General features: G+C 37.3%; 3 protein-coding genes across 3 annotated transcripts in view; 2 read left to right on the top strand and 1 right to left on the bottom strand.

The window, feature by feature from the left end:
• The window catches only part of CBG06951, a gene marked incomplete at both ends in the record, with an annotated part of 9,362 nt that extends 9,326 nt beyond the window's left edge, over positions 1-36 (top strand). Inside the window, one exon of the mRNA XM_045244303.1 lies at positions 1-36. This exon is cut by the window's left edge and continues 2,218 nt beyond it. Coding sequence (XP_045093355.1) covers positions 1-36 — 36 coding nt within the window.
• Positions 37-4,212: 4,176 nt separating this feature from the next.
• On the top strand, positions 4,213-10,937 carry Cbr-tax-4 (the record flags this gene model as incomplete). The annotated part of the gene is made up of 9 exons (XM_045244304.1): positions 4,213-4,272; positions 4,364-4,426; positions 4,475-4,711; positions 5,154-5,833; positions 8,153-8,329; positions 8,382-8,631; positions 8,682-9,148; positions 9,196-9,279; positions 10,775-10,937. 9 exons carry the CDS (start codon positions 4,213-4,215, stop codon positions 10,935-10,937), a joined length of 2,181 nt encoding a protein of 726 aa, XP_045093354.1.
• A 1,311-nt stretch (positions 10,938-12,248) lies between these two features.
• On the bottom strand, positions 12,249-18,142 carry Cbr-cls-3 (the record flags this gene model as incomplete). The annotated part of the gene is made up of 12 exons (XM_045244305.1): positions 12,249-12,308; positions 12,384-12,503; positions 12,560-13,123; positions 13,518-13,725; positions 13,815-14,101; positions 14,226-14,474; positions 14,504-14,582; positions 14,642-14,984; positions 15,032-15,157; positions 15,207-15,612; positions 15,668-16,051; positions 18,056-18,142. 12 exons carry the CDS (start codon positions 18,140-18,142, stop codon positions 12,249-12,251), a joined length of 2,913 nt encoding a protein of 970 aa, XP_045100793.1.
• Between the last annotated feature and the right edge of the window lie 383 nt (positions 18,143-18,525).

Here is an 18,525-nt window from a genome sequence, read left to right on the forward strand (position 1 = left end):
GAGACTGTTGTTGATAATGATGGACAATATAATTAATTATTCGGTTATTTTTTCTTTGAGAAATAAACTATTGAAAAAGTGACAAAGACTTTCCCGCCAACCTAATATTAGGGATGCGAGGGGTCCACCAGGTCTGCAATGCCATGGACCGTCTTATGAAGAGTATTCTTGGTAAAACATTTTTGGAGTTATCCTCTAAATAAAGTTAGAAAGTCTAGCGGTTTTTTCTAACCAGAAACATGTAAGCCTAAAACTGAAATATGTGATTTTTTAAATAAAACAAAACGGAATTTCAAGTTGAACACTTGTTCAGCTATGAAGGAATTCTGAAGAAACGGATGAAAAATGCTTAAAAGTTTGGGTAATGTTGAGTTCGATAAAAAGAAATTTTTCAAACCACAGGGATTTTCCAGGTCGAGAAGTTTACATCACCTTTACCCAAATTTATCTCGGTTCCTGTAAAATATATTAAAAAGTGATGAACTGACAAGATGTCCTTGTTATTATGATGAAAATTTTGTTAATAGAAGACTTATTGATATATTCTACAGTAATCGAGATACCGCAGACAATATTATAGAATTCCCTCCAAGCTGTCCGATTTGAGCCGATTTTACAGGTTTTATGGTGTTCCAATCTCCCTTTAAAAAGCGAAAAATCACTTCATATATGCCTGTCAAGAAACCACTCTCATTAATAAAATGGTTGATAAATTTGCACTATATAGTACAAGGTGCCTTTGCAATCATTTTCCATTCATCACCTAATCTTGAAAGTGCAATATCACTTTTTTCCATTCGAAAATATTTTCTCACCAGTAATCCCTTTTTATTTTCATGAATTTCTAACGAGCTTGAAAATTAGTTTTCTGTTTTTTTACAATTTATTCAAACAGTAAAACATTTTATCCCAACAAACCTACAATTTTCTATCAGATGACTAATCGGAAACTTTGAAATTGTTTGTTTTTTTTCAAACTCGTTGTTTCCTGAATGTTTTTGAATCTTGTGAAATCGTTTACTCTTATTCCCAAGTTGCAATCCGAACTCAAAAGATCAAGCAGAATTTTTATCACTTCAAACATATTTCATAATTCTCTTGATGTCTCAACTTCCGGAACTTTTTCGCAGATTTCAGGAAATTAATTTTCAATTTTAATTAATAATTTCAGCCCTCGAGCCCTGCCAACTTTTCAGATTGATTAACATAAAACCCCTATAAACAATACATTGTCATATCTTTCGCTTCTTTGCCCTCTATATTTTTTCACCAAATATTTAGTTATTTCTCAATACCCCCAAGTTTATTTCCGGTATTCTAGAATCTTCTGAAACCTTTCCGAGATGATTATCAGAATGAAGTTATCTGGCAGTATACCTTTTTGTTATCACTTTGCTCTGTCTTGTGACGTACCGTATCCCAAGAAAAAGCTTAAGCCCACCCCATACGCAAACGGTGAGCTCAATTATCTCGGTTTCCATTAAAGATATAAAAATGTGTCAACTGATAAAATATTTCTTATTTATCAGCTACATTTTTCAGTTGACAAAATTTTGGTATCGCTCATAGGAACCGAGATAATTTAGCTCAAAGTGCACAAATACAGTCCGCAAATGGGAGACTATTAGGTTGGCGGGAAAGTCTTTGTCACTTTTTCAATAGTTTATTTCTCAAAGAAAAAATAACCGAATAATTAATTATATTGTCCATCATTATCAACAACATGTCTCCAACGTTCCCTCAATTTATGGATTCCATTGCGGTAGAATCCAGCCGGGCGTGAGGCAAAGTATTGTTTGAGTGCCGCTTCGACCGCTCCACGGGAATTGAAGCTTCTTCCTTCGAAGGCACGTGTCATATCGCCAAATAACCAATAGTCGGAAGGAGCAAGATCAGGAGAATACGGGGGGTGAGGGAGAACATTCCATCCATATCCCATCAGCTCCTGCTTCACTTGTTTCGAAACATGTGGGCGAGCGTTATCATGTTGATAGTACACTTTCTTGTCTTTCAGGGCCGAACGGTCGACTGCTTTCTTGAGGTTTCGTAGTTGAGTAGTGTAGAGGTCTCCAGTTATTGTTTTGCCCTCGGGCAGAAGTTCCCAGTAGATGGGGCCGTCCACTCCCCACCACACAGAGAGCATAACTTTTTTCGGATGAAGGTCGGGTTTTGGGACATCCTGTGGGCTCTCTCCTTCTCCAACCCACTGGGATTTCCTGTGGTGATTATCGTAGAAGACCCACTTCTCATCTCCGGTTATTAGCCGGTCCAGCCATCGATCGCCCGCGTGGAGAGTGAGAAGAGTAATCGAATCGTCGACTCGGCGGTCAAGGTTGGCTTGAGTCAGGTGATGAGGTATGAATCGACCAAAAAGTTTTCTCATTCCAAGAGACTTCAAACCTTCAAGGACTGTGCTATGGTGAACTCCGAATGTGACAGCTAGTTCACGGCTAGATTGAAATGGATCCGATTGCAATGCGTGCTTCAGCTTGTCCAAATCCAACTCACGGGGTCTCCCAGAGCGATCCTTTTCATCGAGCGAGAAGTCATCTTTTTCGAAACGATGGAACCAATTGCGAATAGTATTGTAGTGAGGGGCATGTGTGTTGTACACATTCTTCAAGAAAGTTTCCGAATCCTTCATCGTGGTGTGAGATAGGAAGAGGTAAATCAAAACATGTCTGATGTGAATAGCAGTGGGAACAAACATATCGTTTCAATTACAGATGAGGAGCAGGGAAGGAAATGGGGACTTGTTTATATGGAAGGTTCTTATCACCTTGTTATTCACTAGAGTCGATATCATACACAGCCTCCATATACGAGAACAGTGATTAAACAAACAGAGTGACAAAGACTTTCCCGCCAACCTAATATTTACGATGGTTTTGTAAAAACAGAGTACTGGAGAGCATATCAACACCCTATAATTACCCAGTCACCTGCGAAATTTCCAATTTTGCCCCCAATTTCCCAATGCCCATTTTTCTGACATGCTGTCCTTTTTCCAATATCTCGAAGCTTCTAAATTTCGGACAATTTCCGTTTTGAGAAAGGTCATCTTCGGGGGTCTGAATAGGTTAATATATCTTTAAAAATGTAATAAAATTTCCAGATTAATATAGAAGTTCCGTTTTTATAATAGAATCTGATCCTTGCTCTATGACTTGGACTACCGTATTTGCTTCCATAGATGCCCACACTATTCGCACACTTCGAGTTTGAAATCTTGGTTTTTTAAAACATATCAAAAATTGGCCAACTTATAAAATATTTATCATATTAACAACTACATTTTATCAGTTGACAACTTTTCGATATCATTTACATGAACTGAGATAATTGACCTCAAAATGCACGGATAGGGTGGGCTTAACCACTGACTAATTACCGTGCTGGAAGAGCCAAAGCGCTGGCTTCGACTACCCACTAATGAGGAAATGAGACTTTTTTCTTGATTTTCAAATTTTCGGTTTCTGAGTTTTGATTAGTGTCAGTTAAGATTTTTTACTTCAAAAGTATAGCAACTCAGACATTCCTCCATCATAGTTAGTTATTAATCCTTAATCCCCTCACCGGGCGAGCCTCGCCGAGGTTGATTTCAAAGGCTTCGTATTCTTCCCGAACCTTCTTCTCAAAAGTTAAGACCTTTCCTTCCCCTCTTTTAAAAATTTGTCCTCTTTTCATATCTCCACCCTCACACACCATTCCTCCCCCTCCTTTTTCTTTTTCCTACTTTTCGAGTCATCATCATCTCCCGGGGCAACCAGTTGATAACTAGCTAATACATGTACACATACATCTTAGCGGAAAAGGAAAAAAGATAAATACCTGAAGAAGAGAGAAAGAGAGAGAGAGAGACAGAGAGAGACGAAAAGTCGTGGTGGGGGATAAGAAATTTGGAATCCTCTTTCCTTTTTCCTCTGCGCATCTTTCCTTTTCTCCTCTTCCTTCCCCATATCTTTTTCGTGACACTTATTGCTCCTTCCTGGAAAAATTTTAATTCTGACGTCATCTGGAACTTATAGTTCCTAGACATGTGAAGTCTGAGCAACCTACGTAAAGTGCATAAGACACAAAGTTTAATAAGTTTTCTATCATAAGCTTAATCCTTTTTTTTTCTATTCTCTTCTTTTTTTCAATTTCCGGAGCTTGTTGCTTCCCATCCGTAGCCCTTATCAAACATCCCATTAATTTCAAAATGTTTTCAGAATGGCTGATACTGCAGTTCAAAATGCTCCAGATCCTTCAAACCCATCCACATCGAATGGCGTTGGACAGGCTGGAGCTCCTGCTTCGAAGAACATATTTTCTAAGGCATCAATTAAGGATTTTTTTCTTTTTGACCTCTTAAATTTTTCAGCTAGCACGGCGATCGAATCAGGTCCACTCGTCCACAGAGAGCGCTGCAAACCTTTTTGCACAGGCAAGATTTTCCGTTTAAAAACTCTGCTGAAGTTTCAAAATTTTCTAGAAGTACATAGCCAATGGGAATGCAAATGACACCGCAACACCACCACCGCCAGGAGCAACCACTGCAGCACCGGCCGGACCGAATCCGCCTGGAGGACCTGTATCCTCTGATGGAACGTCTTCAGTTGGACCTCCACCTCCCGAACCGAAATTGAGCATTTTCAAAAGAGCAAGAAAATATGTGGCCGAGTACACACAGGATCCGTCGAGCGATAATTTTTATTATTGGACTTGCGTAGTGAGTTTTTTTCAAAGATTTTGATTTTTTTTGTCTGGATGAAAATCTCGGTGGCGGGGTTTAGATTTTAATGTAATTTCCAACAAGATAAAAAACGAAAACTTCAAAACTGCAGAAGAAAAATAAATTTGAAACTTCACAATTTCAGTTTATTGATATTTTGAATCCCCAACATCAACTACCGCAAATTCCTGTGGAAGATAACAAAAATGTGTAAACTTTTAAAATGGAGCTGATAATATGAAGAATATTTTATCAGTTGACAACTTTTTTATATCTTGTACAGGAAGTGAGATATTTGGGCTTAAAGTAGCCTGCCTGGTGGCCTTTCTATTACAGGTGCTTTAATCTGAAATCTTCAAAATGAAACACAATCTTGTTCAGCTACATTTTTAAAACCTCTTCGATGTTCTTAACGTTTTCAAAATTTTATTTTTTGTAGGTGACTGTCGCTTACATCTACAACTTGCTCTTCGTAATCGCTCGACAAGTTTTCAACGACCTCCTAGGACCGTCTTCTCAAGCTCTGTGCATATTTACAAATGGAACTCTAAACAGCACAACACAAATGGAATGTACTGATGACTTGCTGAAAAATATGAAACAAATGCCAACCTATTCCCAATATCCGGATCTTGGATGGTCCAAATATTGGCACTTTCGATTGATTTGGGTATTTTTCGATTTGCTAATGGACTCTGTCTACTGGATAGACACATTTTTGAACTATCGAATGGGTTATATGGATCAAGGATTGGTAGTTAGAGAGGCTGATAAAGTGACAAAAGTATATTGGCAAAGTAGTCAATGGAAATGGGATGCTGCTAGTTTGATACCCCTGGATTATCTGTTCGGATGGCCGATTCCAGTTCCGATCGTCTGGAGAGGAATGCCAGTATTTCGACTGAATCGTCTCGTTCGATATAAAAGAGTTCGGGATTGTCTGGAAAGAACCGAGACGAGAAGCTCAATGCCAAATGCATTTCGAGTGTTGGTTGTCGTTTGGTACATTGTTATTATTATTCATTGGAATGCTTGTCTCTATTTTTGGATCTCGGAATACATTGGATTGGGAACGGATGCATGGGTTTATGGACATTTGAACAAACAGAGTTTGCCAGAGTAAGTTGAATTCTTTGATTTCCTGGAAGAGACTCAAGCATAATTCACAGTTTTTGTGCAAAGCTTCAAAATTATACAAGCCTTATAGTACCTGAAAATACTTGTTTTATCTGACTTAAACATAAAAATTTTTAATTTTACTTTTTAGAAGTTCCCAATTTTTTATAAGTTAATTCAAATCACCGTAAAAACACTAATATAAAACCGCCCAATGCTTGCACTTTAAGCTCAATTATTTCATTTCCATGCAACATATATCAAAAATGTGTAAACTGACAAAACATTTCTGATAATATTAGTAACATTTTGTTAGATGACAACTTTTTATATCGTTGACAGGAAACGAGAAAAATCGGCTCCAAGTTAAAAGTTAGGGGCCCTTCTACATATTACAGGGGCCGTTCAATTCGAGGGGACCCTCCTATTTTTCCATCCATTATCCAAAAATTAAAAAAAAGATTTTAGTGTCGGATACTCCATTTTTTAAGGGGAGGAGGATTTTCAATAAAACACTTCGAGACACATTCTCTGAAAGAACCGAAAACAGGGCTGTACAGAAAAATTCAAACTTGTTTTTTTCTAGTTGATTTTTCATTTATTACATGTTCATTGCCTTCTAAAGTATATGAGATATAGTTTGTCCCGACTTGTCCCACACCTGCAAAAATATGGCCGTGGGGTGTCTAAAACATTTTTTTTCAAAAGTGAAATAATGATCAGATCTTAACGTAGAAGGTTTTTGGGCACTATTTTAAACGTTTTTTGTATTGGCACTATATTCATATTCGCCCATTTTACTAGGAAAAATTTCAAATTTTTGCAAAAAAGCTATTTTTTGGACCAAAAAATGGCCGTCCTGAAAAAAATTCCATTATTTTAACAAAATAAACATCAAATTTAGATTTCTCGTAAAAAAATACAACAGGAGCTGTTTTGAGATAAAAGATAAACATGAGCCCCTATGAGTTTTAGGCCAAAATGTGCCCAAAAATGATGTTTCACCTGCTGTCATGGCAACATGGCAACTGAAAATCACCCAAAATCGACCCTCACCAATTTTGATGAAATTTTCACCAGATGCATCATTTTTCATGTGTGGTGTTTTGGCAAAGTTTCATAATTTGTTCTCATCGTCTCCGTGCATTTTCAAAAGCTCCAAAAAAGAGGCAAAAACTGCTTCCAAGTCAGGGCTGGGATTTTACGTTTACGGATTTTACGGTTTTTACGGCATTTTGAGACAAACGTAAAATTTTACGGGTCTCCGTAAAATTGTTTCCGTAAAATCCGTAAAAACCGTAAAATTAGCAAATTGACTGGTTTTGGCCTAATTTTTTTCTAATTTTTTCAAGTTTGGCGCTATTTCAGGTATTTTTGCAAAATTTCAATTCAATAATTTGAAAGCTATGCATTGTCACACAGTACCAAAGTTTTTGAAAAAGACCAAAAAATGCCTTTGGAAATTCGATCATCGCTCAGAAGTGGAATTTTGAGATTTTTTTGAATGAAAGTGTGACAATGCATGTTTTTCAAATTATTGAATTGAAGTTACATACCTAAATAAGCGCCGAACTTGAAAAAATAGGTTTTGCTTGCCAAAAACAGTAATTTTCCTAATTTTTAGGTTTTTACGGATTTTACGGTACTTTACGGTTATTCAATCCGTAAATTTTACGTTTTACGGATCAGTAAAAATTCTTTTTTAGGTGAGGGTCGATTTTGGGGGATTTTCAGTTGCCATGTGGCGAAAGTTCATTTTTGGGCACATTTTGGCCTAAAAATCATAAGGGCCTCAGGTTTATCTTTATCTCAAAACAATTTCTGATGTATTTTTTAACGAGAAATCTAAATTTGATGTTTAATTTTATTAAATAATGGAAGTTTTTTTCAGGACGGTCATTTTTAGGCCCAAAAAATAGCTTTTTCGAAAAAAATTGAAATTTTTCCTAGTAAGATGAACGAATATGAATATAGTGCCAATACAAAAAACGTTTAAAATAGTGCCCAAAAACCTTCTACGTTAAGATCTGATCATTATTTCACTTTTGAAAAAAAATGTTTTAGACACCCCACGACCATATTTTTGCAGGTGTGGGACAAGTCGGGACAAACTATATCTCATATACTTTAGAAGGCAATGAACATGTATGTATGAAAAATCAACTAGAAAAAACAAGTTTGAATTTTTCTGTACAGTGGGTAATATGTAGGCCTGAAGTTGAGTTCTACAGAGAACGCGTCTTAAAGAATACTAATCACTCAAGAAATCCCAAAGTTTACAGTTTTGTGTTTTTTCTAGATTCTCATTTTCGAAATTTTCAGCGATATTCCCGACACTCTTCTCCGTCGTTACGTGTACAGCTTCTACTGGTCGACTCTAATTCTGACAACAATTGGAGAGGTACCCAGTCCAGTACGCAACATTGAATACGTGTTTGTCACTTTGGATCTCATGTGCGGTGTATTGATATTCGCTACAATTGTCGGTAACGTCGGAAGGTGAGTTTTTCGGAATTTCTAGTCATATTCTTTTAAAAATTCATTTTTTCAGTATGATTTCAAATATGAGTGCAGCGCGAACAGAGTTTCAAAACAAAATGGACGGAATAAAACAGTATATGGAGTTGCGAAAAGTCAGCAAACAGCTTGAAATTCGTGTGATCAAATGGTTCGACTATCTGTGGACCAATAAACAATCGCTGAGTGATCAACAGGTTTTGAAAGTGCTTCCAGATAAGCTTCAGGCTGAAATTGCTATGCAAGTGCATTTTGAAACTTTGAGAAAAGTTAGAATTTTCCAGGTATAGCCTTTTTTGAATATAAGTTCAAAAATTCAAATTAAAAATTCTAGGATTGCGAAGCAGGACTCCTTGCTGAATTAGTGCTTCAACTGCAGCTTCAAGTGTTTTCTCCAGGAGACTTTATTTGTAAAAAAGGAGATATTGGTCGGGAGATGTACATTGTGAAGCGTGGACGTCTCCAAGTCGTTGATGATGACGGAAAGAAAGTTTTCACCGTACTCCAAGAGGGCGCCGTATTTGGAGAGCTCAGTATTCTGAATATTGCTGGAAGTAAGAACGGAAATCGGCGAACAGCCAACGTTCGTTCCGTCGGATACACGGATTTATTCGTTTTGAGCAAACAGGATTTGTGGAATGCATTGAGAGAATATCCGGATGCCAGGAAGCTACTTTTAGTCAAGGGACGAGAAATTCTGAAGAAGGATAATCTTTTGGATGATAACGCGCCGGAAGAACAAAAGACGGTTGAGGAGATTGCAGAGACGTTGAACAATGCGGTGAAAGTGTTACAGACAAGGTTAGTCTAAGATTTCCAGAAAAAAATAAGCAATGAGCGTTTTTTAGGATGGCAAGATTGATCGTGGAGCACGCAAGTACTGAAGGAAAGCTGATGAAAAGAATTGAGATGCTTGAGAAACATTTGAGTCGGTTAGTTGGAGTTTAATTTGAATTTTTTGAGATAAATTAAAAATAATAGTGGGCTAAAATCGAAAAACAGAGGAAAGATGGTTTTTAAAATTAATTTCAAAAAAATTATCTTCAGCTTTTCAATGTGTAAAGCTCTTTTATTCACACTTGGAATCTGAAGCACAAATTTTTAGATTTCAGAATTTTGTGAATTTTGAAAATCTACATTTTTTTGGAATTCCGAATCCTGAATTTTTGAGCAGTTTTTAATTTTCAGATTTCTGAATTTCTGGAGTTTTGGGATTTTTCAGACGTCTGGGTTAGTTTGTACTTTTTGAGGGTTTCCGAATTTTCGGATTTTTTGAATTTTGTGTTGAATTTTGGAATAATAGAATAATATTTGGAGGATTTCAGCTAAATATAGGTAGATTCGGAGCTCTGAAGAAGTACATAGGTAAAACCTGTAATAGAAGGGCGCCCCCACTGTCAAGTTTGAGCTCATTTATCTCAATTCTTTTGAAAGATATCAAAAACGTGTTAGCTGAAAAATATTTATCTTAATTATTTAAATTTTTGTCGGATGACATATCCTTGATATCATGCGCAGGAATTGAGAAAAAATAGTTCAAATTTATAAGGCCCTTCTATTACAGGTTCTACGGTATTTAGAATTTTCGTGTCTGTGACAAAATTAGCAAAAATGAGCACTTTGTTCACTTCTAAATATTTTTCAAAACGCAAAAATGATTTTTTCTTTCATCGAAAAATTCCGAAATCCATATTTTTGAAGTTCCTCACTTGACAACTCTCCTTGGTAGTCCCTAAAAATCGAAACTCTTACATGTTTGTTTTTAATCTTTATTCAGTGTCTTCTCTTTTCGAAAGAGAATCTTCACTACATTTTCTGTTGTTAATCCCCTACTTCGAAATCCGTGATTTGGTGCATTCAACTAGAAAAAGGAAGCAGGGAGAGAAAAAGTAGAAATTAAAAAATTGGAGAATGTTTTCCGCACCGGAGATTACATGTTTCAAAAATGAGTAATTGATTGATTAACTTGGACATGTTTTATGCAAGGGCTCGGGGTATCAGAAGTGAATTTCCCTACTGAATGACACGGACTAAAGTTTGAACTATCATAAAATATGAGTTAAGCGTTGTACTGGGCTCTAATTTAGAGTGCCGAACTTTCGATAATTCATCAGTAAACTGCCCGAGTATCAAGTTATTTGATCAACTCTGAACTGAGTTATCGCTTCTCAAAGTTGTTTCATCACATGAAAACCCCAACGACGTGCCTTTGGACAATCATAACAATACCTACAATTAAGGATTCGCCTTGAAAATTTCAGTAACTTTGAACCAAATTATATTTCTACCAATTTTTGTACTTCCAAGATACTTATGTTAAAGATATATCCCTTTTTATCAGTGCGAGTAATTTTGCGCCACCTTGTAGATTTGAAGACTCGCAAAGACTTTCAGGAGACTGTCTAAACTACAACTTTTCATTTTCAGCTACAAAGCTATTGCTCGGGGCAAACGAAACATGCACGGCGTCTCACTGGATGGTGAGGACGTTGAAACCACTGGCGAGCGACGTCACCGTGCTCCACGTCTCCGACAAACCAAAACGATAGATGTACCCACGGCCGAAGAGGACCAGGAACTACTTTCATAATCTTTTTTATTTTTTGAAAATCCCGTTTATATACTATTTGTAAACTTTGCGGGTCCTAAAACTTGAATTGTTTCGATCAAATTTTTTGGCAAATTCGCTTTTAACTCCTCTATTTTTCAATCTATTTTGCCTTGTGTTATCCCTAATGAATGTGGTATTTGTATCCTTATTCTGAAAAAAAAGAGTCATCAGGCGATAAGAAGTCCTTCAAGAGAAACTATAGGGCTTCTCGGTTTCTACGTTAATCTTTTTGGGATTCCGGGGATATATATTCTAGTATTCTCTTCTTTTTTTTTGTCCTACTTGGCAAAGTTTTCTTCTGAGAAACAAAAATGTGCTTCCAACTACAAGAATATTTGACTCCAGGCGTGGTTCACAAGTTTCGGCCATATCGGTGAGTGTCTAGAGTTTTCTAAAAATTTTCAGAATGAAACTCCGATATATTTTTCTGAAACTTTGTAATTATCATATTACTCACATCTTTGAAACTTCTAGAGTTGTTAAAACTGCCCAAAATGTTCTGTATTTTTTTTAACTTCATTTCGCCGTTTTCAGATATTTTTTAAAGTTTTATAAGTAGTAGAATGTTCTATAAACATTAATTCAACATAATTTATACAACTATCCTCAAACATTTTACCAAAACTGACTGCGTTTTTTGAACTACGATCAGTGCGACCGTACTTGTTCTAATAGAAGCCCACCCAAACCGCCAACTTTGAGCTCAATTATCTCGGTTCCTATAAGAGATATCACAAATCTGCCAATTGATAAAATATTGGGGACATTATTATAAACATTTTATCAGTTAAAAGTTTTTTGATATCCTTCACAGGAAAGGTGATAATTGAGCTCAAAGATTTTCACCTAATTAATTCCAGAAATGTGTTCATCGGAATCTCCTCTGTCGCTATATTCTTTGCAGTTCTCATCATTGCCGAGAACATTATATTCCTCTCGATTGTCAGCAAACAGTGAGATCCAAACGATTTCTTGAATTTCCACATCCTCCTTTTTTTCAGAAGCATTCCTCTTCTTATGGTCCCCTACATCCTCTCCTGGGTCCTATTTTTCCTCGGTTTTTGTTTCGCCCGTTTTGCATATCTTATCCATAACGGTCGCAAATCTTGCTCATCTGTAATTCCGTTATCCTCCCCGATTGGTTGGGAGGATAGTCGTCCAGTGTCTCCAGTACCGGTAAGAGATCATTTATTATTAAGCATGAAAGCGACAAAAAATGCGAGTGAAGGGTAACCCGTTAAAACTTGCACAGAGGTTGTGAAGCATGTATTTAATTAAAAATCGTGAAAGTTAAAGTCTCGGCAAGCTAGTGGAGATCGCTCTGTTGACGTAGACTTGAATAAGATTGGTCTGGAAATAATAATGATGAAATTTCACGTCATCTGAATATTTGTGAAGCACCACAAAAGAAGCCTCACAACATACCATTGCTTTTGGGAGCTTGGTGAAATGCGGTGCCATTCTTTGCTCGCCAACTCGATTCACCATAGCGACAAGGCAATAAACGACGGTCTTCCTGACGGATGATGACGTCGACTGGTACGCCTGGAAAATAGAGGAGTAGGTTGGGAATCCTAACTTAGGATTTTGGGGATTCTAACCTTTATGACACATGGTGTGATGTCATCAACGACATTTTTCAACTCATCCGCTGGAAGTTCTTCGAACAAACGGGTCACCATTTTGAGCACAAGGGATGCTCTCTCGTCATCAATTGGTTCTTGAATCAGTATTACTTTTGCAATATTTATGATATTCGCCAATGGAAGATGGGTCGCCAGGGTTCGGAGGCAATCATCAACGGCCAGCGCTGTCGTGGCATCATTCGTATTCACAGCTGCATCAAGCACTTTACAAACTGCCATTTCTGTAGAATCGAAAAGTTTTGCAGCTTGCGCGGTGCACATTTTTCCTAGAATCCGAAGACACATCTTCTTGTTATTCTCCGATCGGCTGGTTGAGAGAATCTCGAAAAGATTCAGAAGGAGCTTTGCGTAGCATTGCTCCCAGATTCCAAATCCGCCATCACAAATTTTCATGTACACTTGGCTGATGGCATTCTCTTGTTCGTCGGGATCCTTCGAGACGCGCATTTTGTGAAGAAGATCTTGGACGTTTTGAATCTTTTCGAGGGTGTCCGGTGGCAGGGTTACGGTGGAGTTGAGCTGCAAAGTTTCGTATGAGAAATACATAGAGTGACCTAATTTTCTCAACATGATTTTTCTAGGCCATCGTAACGGATGGCCCAGAAATGGTCTAATATGTACCCGGTGTGTTTTAGGTCAGTTAACACAGTGGCCTTATTTTCAATTTTGGTTCTCCAGGCTACCAACATTTATGGCCTAGACACGGCCTGTTGTTTACCAGGTGCGTTTTCTAGGCCAATCAAATCCTAATTTTCGCAAGTTGAGTTTTCTAGGCCCCCGTAGTAAATGACCTAGAAAGCACATCAGGTGAATATCATTCTATTACTAGGCTTTTTATCATATTGGCTAGGAAAACTCAATTTGTAAAAGTTAGGCCACCATGAATAAGGTTTCAAATTTAAAAAAAACTCACATTCATCTTCTCCATCAACCTTGATGTGGATTGTTCCTCCAATTTACTCAAAGCAGCATTTGTGGAAGTATTGAATGATCCTAAATTGATTGCAGTTCTCTTTTGAGCGCTTCCGAATTCCGGCAAGACCACAGAATCGTTTTTGTGGGGAGTCTCTCGTAGAGGAGTTGCTTTTGGGTGGTTGTTCCCACTTCCACCACTTCCGGAGCTGCAACAGAAACAAAATATGATGCGCTTTGTCGTCTCTTGGGACACTTTTTCATTTCTCATACCGAATGCATGGCCAAAAACACAAACCTTATTCCATTTTCGAGACCATTCAACTGAAGAGTTTGATGTAGCCACGCCTTCTGATCCGAATCAAATTCGGAGATCAGTGCAGAAAAATCAGCTACGTTCACACAAAACATGGAGCATATCGCTTTTTCAATGTACGGCGTCAATAGAATTGATTGTCTCTGGTCACCGATCCAGGTGAACATTTTTCGAAGAGCTGCCTTGAGTTCTTTATGATTTATTGATGCTCCCGGCTCGGTGTACTCGTCGAGAAGACTTGTCATGTACTCCAGAAGAGCTACTCTTGCCTGAAAGTCAAATTCGAAGAAATTTTAATCCTAAACAAGCTCATTATCAGGCGCAAGCGCAGCCTGCGCTAATTGGTGTGAGCTCGGAGGGAACACCAAGCCCAACGGTCGAAATTAGGCTCACCTTTGGAACCATCAAATGAATGGGATCGCACATTAATTCACATACAGTAACCAATTGGTGATGTGCATTGAAACATTCCAAGATGACATTCAGCGTGTGATTTATCTGTTTTTTGGTGTTCGGAAGAGTTTCGGTTGCTTTTCGAGCAAAAAGTTTAGCCAATGCTAGACGGAGCCATTCGGAGAGACGACTGCTGTGCGTGCGAATGAAAACCGCGTAGACTTCAAGGACCATCTGAAGAATTAGTTTCTAGATGCTCATTGAGATACTGTACCTACCGTATTTGACGCATCCGACAACAAACGATTCAGACAATTCCCAATATTCTTGATCTCGGTTGAACTCAAAGTTGTGTCTCTGAAAAAGAAAAAAAAATACTATTATTTTCTTTTCAAGTGTTCTATTTCCCAACTCACGAAACAATCGGCAACAACTTCTTGATTCCATCCTTTTTTTCGGTAACCGATGATGAGCAACATTCCTTCAGAACCCTCGATACATTATCCGCGGGACTGTCTCCCAGATTCGGCTTCTGTGGAGATCTGACTCGAATCGGGAGCAAAAATTCGTCGTCATCTGTGTTGTCAGACATTCCAAGTTTTGCGAAAAACGATCCGTTTCCATATTTGACCCTTGCTTTTTGGGTATCTGGTGGGAGAGGGGAGTGTCGTCTGGTGGGTGATGTATCCCTAGAGTCGTTGGATGTGATTGACGAAGTTCTGGTTCGGGAGCCAGGGCGGTTCGGGTAGGGGATCTTGGCTGAAAAGAATCGGTTTTTTGGATTTTCGTTATAAACTAAAGCTTACATCCAGCGGGCGATGTGTCCTGCCTAACCATCGCTTTTGTTGATAACGGTCTTGCCAACCGACTGGGTCCCGTCACTTTCAGAGCTTTTGGATCTATCGCTGATGCACTTCTTTGTGCAAGAAACTCTGAAATTCAACTTTAAAAAAAAAAATGTTTTCCCCTTAAACAACTCACTTGCACTGATATTAGAATATCCCTTTGCTCCTGCTGATAACTTTGATCGAATCGGAATTGATCCCTTATCACTGTTGATACTAGCCCATGAAGATGCTGCATCCCCTCCTCTCAGCATTTTTTGTTTCGAATTCTCGAGCTCCAAAAACAGAGCATCTGCTTCTTCAGAATGGAATTCTTCTAGTTTCGCAAACGCTCTCCTTCCAGCAGCTCTAGTCTCCGAATCCGCATCGTTGATTGCTGACTTGACAAGTTCACAAATTTGTCGAATAATTTGTTTTTTGAGTCGATCACTCCATTTTCCAATTATAATTTCTAGAAGAACTGCCAGTTGGCGTCTCTGATTTTTGTCTTTTGAAGTGGAGAACGAGGAGAGGATGGTGAAAACTTGTCTAGTTTGAATATACTGAAAATGGATTCAGACTTTTTGAACAGCCAAAAAAAAAATGTTTTGAACTCACTTCAACAATAAATTCGGTCAGCGTACTCGCTGAAGTGGCCATAATTTTAGTGCTAACTGCCACTTGACCCATTGCTGGAATCAGAATATCCTCTCCAATCGAGTGAGTCTCGATTCCATATTTACTAACAATGAAACTACATGTGATGGCTGCTTCTCGTAGAATTTGAGATCTGAGATCTTTGACTGCCAATTCGAAACATCCCAAAAGTTGGAGAATATGAGCAATCATTGTGGGTCGATCCACAAGTTTCTCTCCATTTATTATTAAACTTCGAATCGTTTTTAATTGAGTCTGACGTTTATTCCAGTCTTCTGAAGTGTTGGATAGAATCGTCTTGACATTGTCAAACTTGTTTCGAAGATCCACGGAGGATGTGATGGCCTGGAAAAACAAGAAGACTTTATTTAAGTCCTTAAGTATTTGCGGCAATTTGAGCTCAATTATCTCGGTTCGTGTCAAAGATATGAAAAATTGGTTAACTGATAAATTGTTTATTATCAATATATCATCAATCTTTACTATTAACAATCACCAAATTCTGTGTGTGAGTGTGTGTGTCCGTTTGTTCCCGTATCACCTTCCCTAACGAAGTCCAGAATGAATCAAATTTTCCCAAATTTTCACAGATTACCCGAAATAGCAACGAAATGATGCCCGAATATTTAATCTTTCGAAATTTTGTGTCTGACGTCTTCTGGAGACGTTCTTCTATTCCTACAGTGCAAATTTTTAGAAAAATATTAAAGAATTATTCACGTCATTTCCGTCTAACCGCCCAAATGTTTTTCTTATCCACGCTATTTCTGAGAGAAAGGTGATTTTCTGGAAATATTCTTTTAGTATGGGTTTTAAAGATTTGAAAGGAAGAAAAAATTCTGAAACAGTGGAAAAGAAAGAAAAAAAGAAAGAAACAGAATACGAGGGAAAATAACAGCGCCCTTTCTGATCACTCGATTTTTCAGAATTCAGAATAATTTTTAAAATTTCCGAACTTTGCATATCTTTCAAATTTTAATTTCATATCTTTCAAATTTCGGAATTTATAAATTTATGAGATCTTATTCACCGAATATGCCAAAAAATTTCAAAGTTTCAGATTTTCCAACATTTCCGGTTTTCAATTTTCTGAATGTCTAAATTTTCGAAATTTAGAGTTTTCGAATTCTGAAATCTACATTTCCGATTTTCCGAAGTTCCAAAAACTTTTCGACGAGACTGTTTTTCGAAAAGTTGAATTTCTGAATTTCTAATTTTTCAGGTTCTCAAATTCTCGATTCTAAACTATTTCGAAATTCTATAAATTTTGCGAACAGGGCCGTTTCAGGCCAGCCCCTTTAGTAAGTATGCAAAAATCTGAATTTTCCGATTCCTTAAAATCTGATATTCCAAAATTTGGGTATTTGAGACATACAGATTGAAACACTTTTCTAGATTTCAAAATTAATGTTTTCCTACATCTGATTTTTTAAAATTTACAAACCTCTGAACTTACGAGTGTCTTACTTTTTCAATTTCCGGATTTTCTTACTGCCGACTTTTCGAATTATAGGAATTCTAAATAACCAAAATATCGAATTTCGAAAATTCCTAACAGACCATGAAAAAATAGTCCCTGGAAAAATGACAAAACCTGTCTATAAGACAACGGGTACTGTAAGCGGGAGCCAGGAGGCTCAGCCCGGAGGGGCGCAAACCGACTGTTTTTCAAAATTCGAAAATTTCGAAATTCAGAATTTTCGGAGAACAGAAAGTTTAGTAAACCTGACATTTAGTTATCCAAAATTTGAAACTTCAGGAAACCGGGAGTTCACATACTCCGGATTTCAGAACATAAAAAATCTTTTTTCAGTAGTTTGGAAATTTTGGAAATTTGGGAAATTTAATATTCCTCGAAGAAAATTGATAGTATGCAAAACTTTCACAAATTTTGGTGAATTCGGAAACTCGAAAATTTTCAGATTAGAAATGCAATTGTAAGATACAGAAAGCGGAAGCCAGGAGGTTGAGCCCCCGACAGGGGGCGTAAACCGACTGGTATTTTAACAGTTGACAAATTTTCATTTCTCTCATGGGAACCGAGGTAATTGAGCTCAAAATTCACAGATTATATATTACAGCAAACGCGGTACTTTGAGCTCAATTATCGTGGTTCCTATAAGAGATAGCAACATTTTTTTTACTGATAAAATTATCCTAATATCACCAATATTTTATTAGTTCGCAACTTTTTGATATCTCTTATAGGAACCGAGATAATTTAGCGCGATGTGCATGTATAGAATAGGCTTCCATTACAGCAAATATTTTTTATGATTCATTAGTTCATTGAGATTGTTTCAGAATTTTTTTAGGATTTCCAATATTTAAAACTTAAAAAAAACTCACAATTTTGGGCACATCCTCAAAAACTTTCGTGAAATCTGATTTGCTCAACAAATAGCCACCGGATTTTGGTTGAATTCGACTGGTCATTACATGTAATTTCTTTGAGAGGTGTTGGCCTGAAAATTATTGAAATAATAAATTTCGAAAAAAAGATCCGAAAAATATTGTCGAGAATTGATTAGAATTCAAGATTAGAGTGAATGGTAAGCATTAAAAATTGTTAATATTTAAAAATAGGTCCTGCTGAAAATAAAACATAGTGAAGTTTAGAGTTAAAACATTAACTAACGAACGGATTATTAAGAATTTCAAAGGTAACCTTTTCACCTGTCTTCTCTCACTGCCTAATTCTCTACAGGAGGTAGTACTCTCTAAAAAGGTACTAACTAACAAACATGTAACATACAAAGACGGGTATACAAGGAAGGAGTATGCATCTGCCATGCCATAGGACCGTTAGGACAACTGAG

The sequence above is a fragment of the Caenorhabditis briggsae genome, assembly GCF_000004555.2.
Source record: "Caenorhabditis briggsae complete genome, chrIII, whole genome shotgun sequence".
NCBI lineage: Eukaryota > Metazoa > Nematoda > Chromadorea > Rhabditida > Rhabditidae > Caenorhabditis > Caenorhabditis briggsae.